Raw genomic sequence first — 16,599 nt, forward strand, 5'->3', positions numbered from 1 at the left:
GAAAGTTGAATTATTTATATTTCGCACTTTTACACGTTTAAAAGCGAACGGAACGAGCGATCAGAAACACGTTACCAGCTTTCGTTTAAAAGTGCCAGAGGGTGGGGGCAGGAGCGGTCGCCTCGCGTTCTCCACGCAAAGGTCATAATCCCGTCGGACTTTTCGCACTTTCAGGGTCTCCTCTATAGGTATCCTCCATCGGGCTCCTTTACCATCAAAGGGGCATCAAAGCGCCGAGTTCCGGAACCATTGTCGGCGTGTACTTGTTGGAAGCGTAAGTTGGGACCACGCGCGTTACATCACAATGGGCACTCTGAGGGAGCAAACCCCAGAGAGGGGGACACAAAGGAATGACACCGGGCGAGGCAGGCTGGTCCTGTTCGCCCCCGACGAGCAGATTACAAGCTTGATATTTGCAATTACAAGCATGGATTGTTAATCTCTGCGGCGCCGCTTTGTACCGCGGAGGGCAAAAGAAAAGGGACCTCGCAATGGGCCAACCAGACCCTGATTACGAGATACATTCGCTGGGAAAGATTAACGCGTTAGATTAAGGTGACTGTGACTGTAGTCTGAGTTGTTGTTGGTTAAGCGGGGTTCAACAGAGACAAAGGCGCAATGGGATGCTCGATAAATGGACCTGTGATCTGCCAATGAACTTGAAATGCCGATAGGCCCCAGAGCGGGTCTTGGGGAGGGGGGGAGGAGGGTGGGGGGGAGGGGGAGGAGGGTGGGGAGGGGAGGTTGGAGGCAAGAATAGACCTTTGGAATCAAGGATGGGGAACACAAGAGCATAAAAATGGTCCAACCCTCAGGCGAATCAGTTAACATTTAAGACCTTTTTCTGTTTTGAAATACAAATGCGAAAGAAGTGGGGGAATGCTGCTTGAGGGGGGGGGGGGCAGGGGGGTTACTGCTTGGGGTGTGGGGTTGGGATTGGGTACATTCCGCACACACAGCATGGACTCGCGACATCCGCCTCGTGCGTAGGGACACCCCTCTATGGAGTCTCATTGCAGGTGGAGGGGTTGGGTTAGAAGGGGAGGGGGTAAGGGGCTCCCACTCCAGGTAAGCTGGGTGTTTCATTGACACTGGGTGTGGGCGAACTCTACCCCACCCAGCCACCCACACCCACTTCACCTCGCGTGACCTGATCCAAGTTTTATTGGAATATATCCTTATAGTACAATCATTCTGCTAATACGATTACTTTATACACCTTAAATGATAAAACATGAAGTCTTGTTTGCTTTTACATGTGATTAATTAATTGAAAAAATGCTCTAAATTCAATGTGAACCAGACTCCATTATAAATTTGTTTATACCTGTACCTGATTAATTGCAATCACAATTGTTTAATCTCAATTCTGTCTCTTTTCCTTGGCAGACACTAAATATCTCAATGTGTTTTACCCAAGAATCGTAAATGTATGATGATAAAATGACAATATTGGCAACTGAAAATGTAAAAAGTGTAAATATAAAATCCATCATTCCTCTAATAACAGACATTTAAATAATTATTATGTGGAGAGGTTCATCTAGCTTTGCTGACTTCATTATATCTTGTATGCATTCTGTGTTTCTATGCTTTTGTACCTCTTTTGATTCTCACTTATATTTGGAAATGTTCATCTATGTGGTTTTGTTATCCTTACACCAAGACTCGCCAATGGTGTAAATTAATGGAGTATTGGAAATTGTGTTTTCCTGGTTTTTTTGTTTGTTTGTTTTTGTATACAAGATCGAGGCTCGTGTAAGAGCTAACATCAATCACAAAAAAAAACGGACACACAAAATATACAATAAAGGAAGCGGGAGACAAGATGGGGAGAGAGAGGGAAGCACACAGGTACAAAAGCAGACAACAGGGACATCGGAAGATCTGTGGGAGGGAGAGGGCTTGGGGGGAGGAGGAATGGGAAGTGGAGGGGGCGGGGTGGGAGAAATATAAAACACAAGGACACTGCTAGGACTTCCAGGAAAGAAGTCGGTATTTCAAAAAAAGTGGATCTGGGGTGAATTAACGGGGGTAGAAGAGATCAAGGTTTTTGAAGGTGGAAGAAAAGATGGTGGTGAACAGCTGTTTTAAATACCTGGAGGGAAGAGTGGGATTGAAGAGTGAGGGAGTTTGTACACGTCTTTTATAAGTCATGCGTATTTGATAAATGTCGTTGATGAATATTTACCTTTTTCTCACTTGACAATGATCGAGTTTCATTCTATCCAAATGCAACATAAAATGTCCCCAATATAAATACTTGTCAATTTGAAGAAAATATCACAGAAACCATTGATTTGAATACTCATGAATTTGAATATTATTTCTATGAAAATGATCAAACTGATTTGCCAAATACTTCTAATGAATTATTCGACTGAAAATCAGGTTTTTCAGAAAATTTCAAAGAACGTTGACAGTGACTTAGTAGTCCTGCATTATAATATCAGAAGTGTAAGTAAATATTTTTGAGCATTGAATTTACTTCTTGAAAAGTTTCACTCAAATTGCTCCATAATCGGCTTAACTGAAACATATCTGATACTCTTCATTCATTGTATTTACTCTCTGACTGGAACTTAATTGTAAATGATAGAAGGGATATAAAAAAGGAAGTGGATTAGCAATGTATCTGACATCATATTTTGATTATCAAATAAGACATGAATGATTATTACGAATGATATCCCCAATATAAATTTTTAGATTTATATTGCTTTCGTAATATAAATTGAATATATATAATTCAATATATATATATATATATATATATATATATATATATATATATATATATATATGTACTAGCTTGGCTCGGCTCGCTGCGCTCACCTCACCACGCTTTGTTTCAGAGGGACGGGCTTGTTTTAGCTGAGGATAATGACTGAACCTGACTTTGTGTTTTGTCCTGATTTACACCAATCATAATACAAAATTATTTTGCACAAATTTATTTGTAGTGTTGGTGATACTCCATTTTATAAGCAATTTAGGTTGAAAAAATATTTAAAAACATAAAATAAAAAACCCTCAGCACATACATAGAGGAGGGGTAGGTGCAGATTGGAAGTTTGGGACGATTACACCTCACCACCACGTAATTCAAAATACCATACCACCACGTAAATCAAAACACCTCACCACCACGTAATTCAAAACACCTCACCACCACATAATTCAAAACACCTCACCACCATGTAATTCAAAACACCTCACCACCATGCAATTCAAAACACCTCACCACCACGTGATTCAAAACACCTTCCCACCACGTTATTAAAAACACTTCACAACCACGGAAAAAAAGTTTGAGGGAGTAGTTCAGTGACGAGACAAGACAACACAGACACTGCACAGATATATATATATATATATATATATATATATATATACAGTCACGTGAAAAAGTAAGTACACCCCATGTAAAGTTTTGACTTTTTCAACATATTTCAACATACAGCGATTTGATCTTCATTTCAACAATATTGACAGATAAAGGTGATATAATATAACAAATATCATGAAACATTTACATTTTGTAGTCCATTGAAAAATTTAAATAAACATAAATGAAAATTTCGCATGTGGAAAAAGTAAGTACACCCTTGGCTCGAATAGGTGGTATTGCCCCCTTTGGCAGAAACAACCTCAAGTAGGCATTTCTTATAATTGTCTACCAGTCTCTGACATCGACTGGTTGAAATTTTTGCCCACTCCTCCATGCAGAATTATTTCAGCTGTGCGATGTTTGAGGGCTTTCTTGCATGCACAGCTCGTTTCAAATCCCCCCACAACATCTCGATGGGATTTAGATCCGGGCTTTGACTTGGCCATTCCAGAACCCTCCATTTCTTTCTTTTCAGCCATTCCTTGGTGGATTTACTGGTATGTTTCGGGTCATTGTCATGTTGCAAGGTCCACCTTTGGTTGAGCTTCAACTTTCTGACAGATGGCCTCACATTATCCTCAAGCACCCTCTGGTACAATGAAGAATTCATAGTGGATTCTATGATGGTGAGCTGCCCAGGCCCTGATGCAGCAAAGCTGCCCCAAACCATAATATTTCCACCACCATGCTTTACAGTTGGTATCAGGTTCTTGTGGTCAAATGCTGTCTTTGGTTTTCGCCAAACATGTCTTCTGGTACTGTGGCCAAATAGCTCTACCTTTGACTCATCTGTCCAGAGCACATTGTTCCAGAAGTGCTGGTCTTTGCCTAGGTGTTCATGGGCAAACTTTAGTATTGGCCTGATGTTCTTTCTGGACAGCAAAGGTTTCCTCCTGGCACACCTCCCATGTAGATCAAATTTGTGCAGCCTCTTTCTAATGGTAGACTTGTGCAATTTGACATCAAGAGTGGCAAGAGCTACCTGCAGGTCCCGTGATGACATTCTGGGGTTCTTAGAGACTTCTTTCAGCATCTTGCGGTCTGCTCTCGGGCTGAACTTGCTGGGGCGGCCTGGCCTGAACAAGTTGGCGGTTGTTTGGAATCTTCTCCACTTATAGATGATCTTCCGGACAGTCGAATGATTGATTTCAAATTGTTTGGACATCTTTATAAATCCCTTTCCAGACTCGGAGGCATCTATAACCTTCTTTCTGAAGGCCTCAGAGAGCTCTTTCGATCTAGGCATGGTGACGCCACACACTTCCACAACAAAGAGCAAACCAAACGAAATGTCTGAGGTTTAAATAAAACAGTTTCCTCCAAGATCCTCTCTAACGATGTTCTAATCATTTGCACCTGAGCTGGTGCACCTGATTCTAATTTTAGGTATTTGAAGTAGTGATAAATGTAGGGGTGTACTTACTTTTTCCACATGCAAAATTTGCATTTATGTTTATTTAAATTATACAATGGACTACAAAATGTAAATTGTTTCATGATATTTGTTATATTATATCACCTTTATCTATCAATATTGTTGAAATGAAGATCAAATAGCTGTATGTTGAAATATGTTGAAAAAGTCAAAACTCTACATGGGGTGTACTTACTTTTTCACATGACTGTACATATATATATATATATATATATATATATATATATATATATATATATATATATATATATATATATATATATATATATATATATATATATATATATATATATATATATCTATATATATATATATGCGTGTTTATATATATATATATATATGCGTGTTTATATATATATATATGCGTGTTTATATATATATATATGCGTGTTTATATATATATATATATATATATATATATATATATATACATATATATATATATATTGGTCTTCAAAAACTGGGAAATATAGAAACTATATTTGTCAGGATTAAAATTGCTGATTAGCGTGATATTACAGACGTGGCATTTAATATGGAATTTTTTTTTTGTGGGGGTGAACTTACTTTTCAAGATGACTTAGAACCAAAAGTTCATTGGAATTATGTTGAGATTATTCTAGATTTTGTTAATGTGACCTTTAAAAGAAACAAAAACCACATTTGACATTTCGAAGCAAATAAATTGATCCTTGAAAGTGATGTAAACTGATATCGAACTCAATTCACGGACAGTACTGTGTTAAACTTCTGTACGTTTTCCAGAAGTATCTCTTTATTTTGCACATTAGCCAAAAAACAATTTCAACAAAAACAAAAGCTAAATTATGACTGGGATTACGGACAGTAAAATTACAGTTCAGTACTTCGTGTAACCCCCACGAGCATTCAGGAGAGCACGTACACGTCGAGGCATGCTGTTCACGAGATTTGCCAAGATTTGGACAGGAATCGCTTGCCATGCATTGACAATAGCCTGCTGCAATTCAAGCACAGAGGTAGGCTGCTGGTCCAAGTGGTCGATTTGACGCGTTAATTCTCCCCACAAGTTCTCTATCAGATTCATATCCGGGGACATGGCAGGCCACTCCATATGCTCTACACCACGGTCAGCAAGAAAGTGTTGGATCATGCGAGCATTATGAGGCCGTGCATTGTCATCTTGGAAGACAAAGTTTCCTCGAAAGGCTGCACGAGCAAATGGAAGCAATGTTTCTTCAAGAATGACCCTGTACTTGAACTGGTTCAGGTTTCCATTCAGAACAACCAGGTCAGTTTTGCCCCCTGCATGAAAAGCAGCCCAAACGGTCACCCCACCACCTCCAGCTTGGACTCTTGGCACTATACAATCTTAGTTTTTTTTGTTTTTTTTTGTATTTTTTTTTGTATACAAGATCGAGGCTCGTGAAAGAGCTAGTTGTGGGCTTCATGCACTTGTCTGCGCACTCAGACGCGGCCATCTTGACGATAGACCAGAAATCTAGACCCGTCACTGAAGGTCACGTGATTCCAGTGTCCTGGCTGCCATTGACGGTGCTCTCTGGCCCACCTCAATCGGCGCTGGCTGTGTTGTCTGGTCAGGCGTGGCTTTCTTAGGGGACGCCTGGCACGATAGCCTGCTTGAACCAGTCGTTGGTTGACTCGCCTTCTGGATACAGGCACATTTGTCAGTTGCTGCCACTCAGCCCTAAGCCGATTAGCTGACTTGGTACGGCCATTGCAGACTAACCGGTGCAGCTGGCGATCATCTCTCCTTGTGGTTCTGTGTGGACGTCCTGGCCTCGGTATTGGAGTAGGGACACCCCTCTGAGCATTTCGTTTCAGGATATTTGACACCTGACCTTGAGTGCTGCCATACTGCCGAGCAATAGCATGCTGTTTCATGCCAGAATTTCGTAAAGCCACCACTCCATGACAAACAGCATTGTCAAGTTGACAGACCATCTCCAGAGGAAGCGGCAATAACTTTTGTAGACGTGCAGCAGTTGTTTTCCACTAATACAGAACGCAACAACCCTTATATACCCGATTGTGAAGCCAATCGTCAAATGTACCTGTCCTTACATTTTGTCACGCCACCTGTGATATAATCCTGTTATTGACTTCTTGCTGCGAAAGACAATCAGATTGATATCAACATGTTTCTTTCAACAAAGACATCACCGAAGGGTAAAAGAAACTCACCAGATTGATATACTGAGTTCAGAAAGTAAACCCAAGTCAAGTAAAAAAAAATATTCCATATTAAATGCCAAGTCTGTGTAATTGAAGTTGTATATCGGCCACCACATTCAAATTTAAATGAGTTATTGGTTGAAATACAAAATCTATTGTCAAACCCCGCTGATTAACAAGTCGTTTTTCTTACTGGGAGATTTTAATGTCAATCTTCTTCAAAGTGAAACACCGCTATATCTTTTTTTTTTTTTTTTTTTTTAGATATGTTACTCTCATTCACATTTAGACTGCTTATTAATAAACCAAGTTGCAGAAGAAGGCAGTTGCAGGAGAAGTACATGGAGAAGAGGAAGAAGTTGTTTCTTGGGTTTGTTGATCTGGAGAAAGCATTCGATAGGGTTCCACGCAAAGTAGTGACATGGTCATTGAGGAAGTTAGGAGTGGAGGAATGGTTGATCAGAGTAGTGATGGCAATGTACAAAAGAGCATGCACAGCTGTAAGGATGAAGGCCGGGAACAGTGGTGAGTTTGAGGTGAAGGTGGGAGTGCATCAGGGGTCGGTACTAAGTCCACTACTATTTGCAGCTGTGATGGAGGTGCTGGCTCAGAACGTAAAGGAGGGTTTACCCTGGGAGTTGTTGTATGCAGATGATCTGGTGTTGATTGCGGAAAGTATGGATGGACTGAAGGAAAAGATGAACAAGTGGAAGGAATGTTTGGAGACAAAAGGTCTGAAGGTGAATATCGGAAAGACGAAGATGATGGCAAGTGGTAAAGCATGTGGTGAGGTGGAAAGAACTGGGAAGTGGCCGTGTGCTGTGTGCAGGAAGGGTGTCGGAGTGAACTCCATTCAATGTACAATGTGCGCTGAGTGGGTTCATAAAAAATGTAGTGGTCTGAGAGGGTCATTAACCAGTGTGGCAGCTACATTCAAATGTAAGTTGTGCACAGAGGGAGCTGCAGATGGAGGAAATGTTGAGTTGGATTTTGGAGACTGCGTGAAGCTGGAAGGTGTGAAAGTATTTTGCTACCTCGGAGACATGCTGAATGAAGAAGGTGAATCAGACTCGGCAACGGTTGCTGGAGTGAGATGTGCATGGAAGAAGTTTCAGGAACTGAGTGGCGTGCTGATGAGGAGGGGAGTGTCGTTGAAGCTGAAGGGAAAGGTGTATGCTGCACGTGTGAGAAGTGTTATGATTTATGGGAGCGAGACATGGGTAATGAATGTAGAGCAGCAGCGAAGGCTGGAAAGGGTGGAAATGCGAATGGTTCGGTGGATGTGTGGAGTGTCGGTGAGAGAGAGGAAGACAAATGATGAATTGCGAAAGATTATGGGAATCGAGCCTGTGATGGATGCTGTGAAGAGAAACAGGTTAAGATGGTTTGGTCATGTGTTGAAGAAGGATGAAAGTGACTGGTTGAGAAGAGTGATGGAAATGAATGTAGAAGGAAGTAGAGGATGGGGAAGACCGAGAAAGACTTGGCTAAAGATGGTGGAAGAAGAAATGCGGGCAAGGGGGTTAACAAGGGGAGATGCAGAAAATAGGGCAAAATGGAGAAGATTGTCATGGGGACCGCAATGCTAACCCCCGCTCTAGCAGGGAAAATGGCCTTAAAATGCATGTTGTGTTGTTTTGTATTAATAAACCAAGTAGGATTATGGATAATTCTTTAACTTTAATTGACAATATTTTTTCGATTGTTCAAGCATTTTCAGAAGGTTGGATTATTCTGTCTGACATCTCCAATCGTTTCCCAGTTTTTGCTTGAGCTTAATTATTGATCAACCAGTCTTTTCATTTCCATGCAAATAAGTATAAGTGAAAACGTATTCCAGAAAAGCTAGCTAGATTTAAAAACAAACATGCCTCTGGTTACTGAAGTGAGGTCCTGAATGATGAAGATGTTGATAAATGTTGTGAGAAATTAATTTATATATTTATGTCACTTTATGAAAAAACATCTCAAACAAAAAATATAAAAAGATACTTATTAAAAAAGACACCAAGAAAGCTTTGGGATACTAAATCACTTTTGAAATTAATTAATAGAAATAACAATTTGTATTGCAAGTATAAATCTGAGCCAACAGATGCCTCTTGATGTAGATTATATACTGATCATGAAAACATTCTTACAGCGCTTCTGTGGTGGACTGATAAACAAGGCTATTCTAAGCTAGAAAGAGCCATCAGAGATGGCAGACCCTCGTCAGGATTTGTTTGTGTGGTTTTATATGTACTTTATAGACGTGTTCGCATTGTACTAGTACATACTTTATAGATGTGCTCGCATTGTCCTAGTACATACTTTATAGACGTGCTCACATTGTACTAGTATGTACTTTATAGACGTACTCGCATTCAAATTGTTCTTCCTTTATAGAGGTACTCGGTTGAAAACAGATAACGTGTAATACTGCATACCAGCAGGTGGTGTTTCTGGCCCACCTTAGCTTATTATGTGCAGACAGACAGACAGACAAACAAACAAACGGACCTCTCTTCTGGCGAGGGTACCAATTTCGTACTTATCATAATACCATAAACTAGTATAAAGCCCATCATAATACTATAAACTAGTATAAAGCCCATCAAAAATGACGGGTTGGAACAGATTTTGACAGTCCAGTCGCGTGAGCATGCCAAAGTCTGAAGTCTGGGCCTTGTGTCAGGGGTGATTATATCATCTTTATTTGTTAGACATCCTACGGACGTAAATGAACACTCGTTTTACTCTGCACGCATTGCACATCATGTGCAGAAAATTTCACCTCCCTGTGCCTTGTATTTATTGTGATTAAAAAAATAATACCGCTTGTGTACACTGACCATGAGGCTCAGTTTGCAAGCCACCATCTACATTTCCAATGTAAGAGGCATAACTGCTCTTCTTTTGGGTGTTCAGAATCCTTGGGGTCTTTTGGGCCTTCATGGTCTTTTCAGTATTTTTTTCTTTGTTTTCTTTTCTTTCAGTATTTCAGTATTTTTTTTTTCTTTCAGTATTCTTTGAGGTCTTCAGGGTACTTTGGATCTTTGGGGTATTTTGGGTCTTCTGGGTCCTTGGACTCTTCTGGGTCTTCATGGTCATTTGTGTCTTTAACAGCCTACAGGGTATTTTGGGTCTTCGGGTATTTTTGGTGTTTGGGGGCCGTTGGGTCTTCGGGGTCTTCTGGGTCTTTGGAGTATTTTAGGTCTTTTAACCAGTGGACACACAGTCATGTTCAAAGATTGCCCATTAAACCCCTACCCCCCCCCACCCCCTCCACCCACTCAAATCCCACCTAAAGCACAACTCAAAGCCTTTAAAACCTACCCTTATGAAGGGGGACACACGCACGCACACACACACACACACACACACACACACACACACACACACACACACACACACACACACACACACACACACACACACACACACACATTGTGTTTTATATGGGAGATGGAAAATGGAAAGGAATAAATAATATGATAAAGACATTAAAATGTTTTAAATATTTTAGAAACAAAGAAGAATCGCTTTATAATAAAGGATCCAGTAATTATTTCAGTTTTAATGATTATTTTCTGCCATAGGCCTCGAGTTAGCTCATGCAATTTCAATGGCTGACAAATCAAATAATCTTGTTTTTTGTTTTTTTTGGAAAATCCAAACCTAAGTTCCTTGTTTTTTCTTCCAATCAGTAAAAAAGAAATAGTCGATATTATTTATAATTTGACGAAGAAAAGAGCCCAGGATTTGACAACATAAATAATGATTTATTGAAGTGATATTTCAGAAATTGTCAAACCCTTAACTCAAAGTATGAAAGTTTATATTGTTAATGGTATTGTTCTTTAAAAATATGAAAATATTGCAGAACCACAAGACTTGAGCAAATAGAGACCCATTTCAGTGTTCAAAATTATGTATTGAAAAACTCATCTATATCCACATTATAAAAAAATTCAAGTTTCAACAAGTGTTGTGATATTTATCTGCAAATTGCCAGTTTGTTTTTTTGTGAAAAGCACACTACTTCTCACGCCCTTCTACATTTCATAAATAAAGTTGCTTTTGCGATTGTTTGTTACTCTCATACAGTAGGTGTTTTTCTAGACTTCTCTAAGGCATTCTTGGGTAAAATGCCAGGGGCATAGAAGAGGCCCCTTTATATAAGGGTATGTGCCATGTGGCAAAGTATAGAAAAGAAGGGACATTCCATAGCTTATAGAAAATGTCGAACAATAGAAAAGTAGGGACATTCAAAAAATCTCGTGTGCATGCTGGACTACCCTTGTGTTCTTCGGAGGAACCAAGTCATGGTCTAGAAAAGTGCCCTACATCTACAACACAACACAACAAGTGCCCTACAACACCACATCTACATCCACAAAGGGGTGCCCTACATCTGGCAAATAAAATAAATTTACTTCTTCTTTGCAGCTGTATGAATCAAATTGGTGCCCATTTATATGAACTGGTGCCTTTGATGATACAAGCACGAGAGTTGGCACACAGTTAGAGTATGCTCTAAGGAAGATATTTGGCTATCGGGCCATCGCAGATTTGTCCTGTGACAACAATGGCGGCCATTTTCCAAAAAAGGACAAATCTGCGATGGCCCTATAGCCAAATATCTTTCTTAGGACATATTCTGACTGTGTGCCAAATGCCATGCTTGTATCATCAAAGGCACAATTCCTGCACCTATCTGCCATACTATTGGTATTATTTATATGTTTAAATCATAATTTCCACCAAATGTATTACATAGGTTGTATTCTACCTTAATGCTACTTTGTTTAAATTATGGTATTCTTGCTTGGGGCAATTCACTGAAACACCAACTGGATAAAATCTTAATCATTGAGAAAAGAGCTCTAAGGATTATGTCAAATATAGATATGTGATCACACATTAATCGATTGAGTTTTTGAAAATAAGATTTTGAAGGTAGAGGATTTAAATGACTTTCACCTGGGGTCTTTCTTGTCATGTTTCAATTGAGTAGACATGATTTGCCTCAGACGTTATTTTCAATGTAAAAAAACAACAACATGATTGACATAAGTATCCTATGAGACAAGCGTCTTTATACAATCTTCCACGGACGAGAACACACTTCACATACAAAACTCTCATTTCTACTCGACCAAAATATTTGAATTCCCTTGACCCAAGCATTAAACAAGCCAAAGTCTCAATGTATTCAAATGTGAGCTTAAGTTGCATTTGTTGCATGCCGACGCAATGATTGATTCCATTCATTGTCATTAACGAGATAACCATTCAAACAATTATTTTCTGCATTCAATTTGTTTACAAAACAGTATACATCATGACTAAACTTTTTGAGTACAATAAAATCTAGATAATCTGTATAAAAATAATAATTTTAGGTTTTATTACATCTTCCAAATGATTCTTGCCAATTTTGCCTGGTGATGACTTGTGCAATTTACATTTGAAACTACAGCTGCAGATTCCATTATCTTTTTTGTTCCATTCTATTTTTATTATATATTTTATCTCCTGTATTATGTCTAGTGTTTGTTTGTGATTGTGTCTATTCTCTTGTATGGTTTGGTCTTTACTCTTCAATTATTGTACCTTCACAAAGGACCTAATCTTAACAAGGTTTTCCTTATTAACAAGGCTTATCTTTCCGTTTTCACCACAAGATTGTATAAGCACTCATTATTAGTGTTGATTTCTTGATAATTTAAATGCTTCGTTTGTGTGAGCATGATTCATTTGACCGTACATGTACGCAGCAATATGATTGTATTGAAGAAATGCGTGGAAATAAATATAAATTAAATTAAATTAAAAGTCCCAACACGGGTTGTGACTGCATTTTGCACTTGTCAACTTATTACTTTCCATTGTGCAACAGACACGGACTCAGAGGTTAAAATAATACAAAAATGAAGTCTAATGGTTATATACATTTATTACATACTCTATACTGATTCAGAAAACAAAATTAAGGAAAAGTGGGTTCGAATAAAATAAAGCACAAAACATACTGCATCTCTCTAAAGTTATGACGTCATAAATCAATATTGTTTCTCACAGATGTGAGCACGTTATCATCCGGCATTACTCCATTATTTGATGTGGATAAATTTTGTGGATTGCTTTTTATATGAACCAACAAGCGCTTCTTTTTTATGAACCAACAAACAAAGGAGCCAGCAGACAAACAAATGAACCAACAAACAAAGACATCAACAAACAAACAAAGTAACCAACAAACAAACAAAGTAACCAACAAACAAACAAAGGAACCAACAAGCAAACCAAGGAACCAACAAACAAACAAAGTAAGCAACAAACAAACAAAGTAAGCAACAAACAAATAAAGGCACCAACAAACAAAGTAACCAACAAACAAAGTAAGCAACACGCAGACAATGGAACAAAAAAACAGACAACGGAACCAATAAACAGACAAAGAAACAAACAAACAGACAAATGAACAAAAAAACAGACATATTAACAAAAAAAACAGACAACAGAACCAACAAACAGATAAAGGAACAAACAAACAAAAAAAGAAACAAAGTAACCAACAAACAAAGTAAGCAACAAACAGACAATAGAACCAACAAACAGACAAAGGAACAAACAAACAGACTGGCTTCTTTCCTGTGTCTGCATTTACATGCGTCATTTTCACATCAAACACATCTCTCATAGAAATACTAGAATGAAGGAAAGGTTCAGACATCCATGTATAAACATAGTGCCAAATGTCCACCTGTCTCGTGGGAATTTTGTAAACACAGGAATACGAGTATAAAGGAAAGGTTCACACAAACAGATACAAAGATAGACAGAGCCAAACGTCCACATTTGTCTCACCGAAACGATGTAAACGCAGGATGCGTACAAACGATTATTTCACTTCCATAATGAATATAATCATTTGGCTTTGAGAGGTTTCGGGAATAACAACGATTTATAAGCAATAAAACAAACGCGCCATTTTTATATACACGAGGCCGTTCATCTTCCCGTAAATGGTTCCCATTTGCGCCACAATCGGCACACTTGGAATACGAGTAAAGTTTCACAGTAAAGTTAATTCGCATTTTCCTTTGCTGATAACTTTGATTCAAACTCTGTCGTCCCTCGATTGATATGCCTGACCGTTTACCCTGTGTCGCGTGCGAAACAGGTAAACGAGTGGATCGCAGGTGTGTATCCACGTTCACGCTATTATTATTACCTGGTTTATTGCACCTTTTAAAACGTTTCGTCGTTTTTAAGTAGCTCACCGATAATGGACACAGTTTAACGCAAATGCAATCGTGTCCACATATCGTTTACGATTCGTTCGTTTACGACTTTAGTCCACTTGCGCCCTGACTTATCAGATTATTATTTACAGTCAATCGGAACTCGTGTAAAGACGTTGACGTTGATCGTTTATGGATTTTCAAAAACGTTTTCCTCCCAACAAAAGGTTTCCGTGAATCATAAACGGACATATTCCGCGATAAGAGCGTAAGAATCTGCAAATAATCAATGACGACCAAACGGACATTTTAAAAGCGATAAATAGTTTAAAACTTTTGCACGTCGAGAAAGTAAATTTTAATGTAAAAAAGTGAATGCAAAAACGTTCCAAAACAACGTAAAGTGAATAGTTCCAACGTTCCAAATGTTCTACCGACGAGATACTGGCGATGGTTTCAAGAGTCGTCGAAAAACAAAAAAGTACACCTTGAGCCGTAAATATTTATATAAATAAGTAAATACTTATATACCGATTACGTAAGCTGATTTTAAAATAAACGTCACACGTCTTGGGCCATTGTGAGTACGTCGTTGGTGGAACCTCTTGAACGTCGCGCGTAAATGATCCTTTGGTTGGATGCGTCTCATGACCCTGTGCATGACCCCGTGTTCAAATTCCATGTACGCGTTAATTTGTACGTCGTCCGTCCCCTTGGAGTCTTTCTATTCATCGACGAGCGGCGCACGAGACTTTACGAGTCATAATTGCTTGCGCTGCATACAAGATGAATAAATAAATAAATATTTATTTGTACAACTTACGTGTAGTTTGTACAACTTTTACGATTACGAGAAGAAACTGAAGAAGTCGAATATAAAAAATGCAGTTCGAGCGATATCGATGGTAGTTTGTAGACCCGGAGGTGTTTAGACCCGGACACGTTTGTATAGGAGGTGTCGGGGTCGGGGTTGGGGTGGGGGGCCATTCGGAAGCTATTGGTGCTGGCGCGGCCAGAGGTCACGATTCCGAGTTAAACTTCTGACCTTACGCGGCAACATTAGTCTTACACATTGGGCGGGGCCAGGGGGGAGGAGGCCGGGGGCGAATTAAAAAGAAACTTTACAAAAGGCGCGATCTTTGTTCAGTGCAAGGAAATAGTATGAAAGTTTTGATAAATAACGTTTTATACACATCAGCTAGGGTCCACGTTTTGCACGATTTGCGCCCAACGGTCCGTCCTGTTGGTCGTCGGGTGGCGACGGTGGGAGTATGAGATGTGAGAAGTAGCGAAAAAGGAAACACAAAGTAATTGACGGAATCGATAAGGCGACATGAAAGTGAAGACCTTGGGGTGGACGTCGTGGCGCACATACCGGTGTTATTGCTCTGGATTGGCGTGGGGTTGCGCCGCATCCAGTCGAAGGGACTTCTTCGCCCGTTGTCCGGGGACGCCTGAGCCGCACCGTTTGAGAGACCGTTAAGCGGGGACAGGTAGCCACCCGGGGCAGGAGCGTGCGCGGTATGACCGCCGGGGTGAGGGTTGTAGTCCGTTTGGAGGGGCGGCGAGTAAGCGATATGCTCCACGGGTGAGGGCGCACCCAGAGCGGCCGCACTTTGAGGGGCGTGCAGAGACCCGGGAGGGTAAGAGATCCACGTGTCCTCCCTGGAGGTTCCACCGTACGCGCTCTGGGCGACCGTCCAGTGGGACTGGCCATGTCCTCCGTGCAGCAGCCCCGAGTCGGGGTGCACGGCCGGGTGGTGGTACCCACCGTAGTCCGCGTATTGTACCGGGGATCCCTGCGACTGAACGAAATTCTGATGCGAAAGGCCGGGATGTCGGACGGGGCTCGAGTACATCGCGTTGTCCTTCTCGAGCAGGTAGCTCACGTACATAATGTCCGGCGTCCCGCGCAACAAGCGCGCATCGCTCGGTCCGCTTACGCTCCTGATCCCGAGGGTCGACGCCCCGGCAGCGGCTCGTGCTTCGCCGAGGTTGTAAACGTCGTGAAATGCGGGCGTCGTTCGATCGCTCCACCCTCATGACCCCCCTTTCTCCACCCGCTTCTCCAAGACGCCCACCAGACCTCGATCGCTCCACCTTGCCCAATATGACCTCAACCCCCCCACCCTACCCCCCTCCATCCCCAAGTCCTCCATCCTTGCTTCATGGGTCAGACTTTTGCGCATAACCCTTCATGTCATCGTCGCTATAGGAATGGTCATGATGCTGGGAGCACACGTTATTACATGTACAACTACATTTGGATCCCCTAAATGCCCTTTAAGATGCACGAGGGTTTGCCCCCTCCGCACCCTCGCCATGGTGCAACGCAGCCCCCTCCGCACACCGACACGTATTTGCAA

At 40.6% G+C, this 16,599-nt stretch overlaps 1 protein-coding gene across 2 annotated transcripts in view; it reads right to left on the reverse strand.

The window, feature by feature from the left end:
• LOC137437685 (homeobox protein CDX-1-like) overlaps positions 1-16,242 on the reverse strand; it is a 34,615-nt gene extending 18,373 nt beyond the window's left edge. For both annotated transcript variants that reach the window (XM_068132191.2, XM_068132190.2), the window contains exon 1: positions 15,609-16,242. In XM_068132191.2, coding sequence (XP_067988292.1) covers positions 15,609-16,128 — 520 coding nt within the window. In that variant the 5' untranslated portion in view covers positions 16,129-16,242. The remainder of the gene's footprint in view (positions 1-15,608) is intronic.
• Positions 16,243-16,599: the final 357 nt, after the last annotated feature.

This window comes from Myxine glutinosa, chromosome 12, assembly GCF_964187855.1.
Source record: "Myxine glutinosa chromosome 12, kmMyxGlut1.1, whole genome shotgun sequence".
In the NCBI taxonomy this organism is placed as follows: domain Eukaryota; kingdom Metazoa; phylum Chordata; class Myxini; order Myxiniformes; family Myxinidae; genus Myxine; species Myxine glutinosa.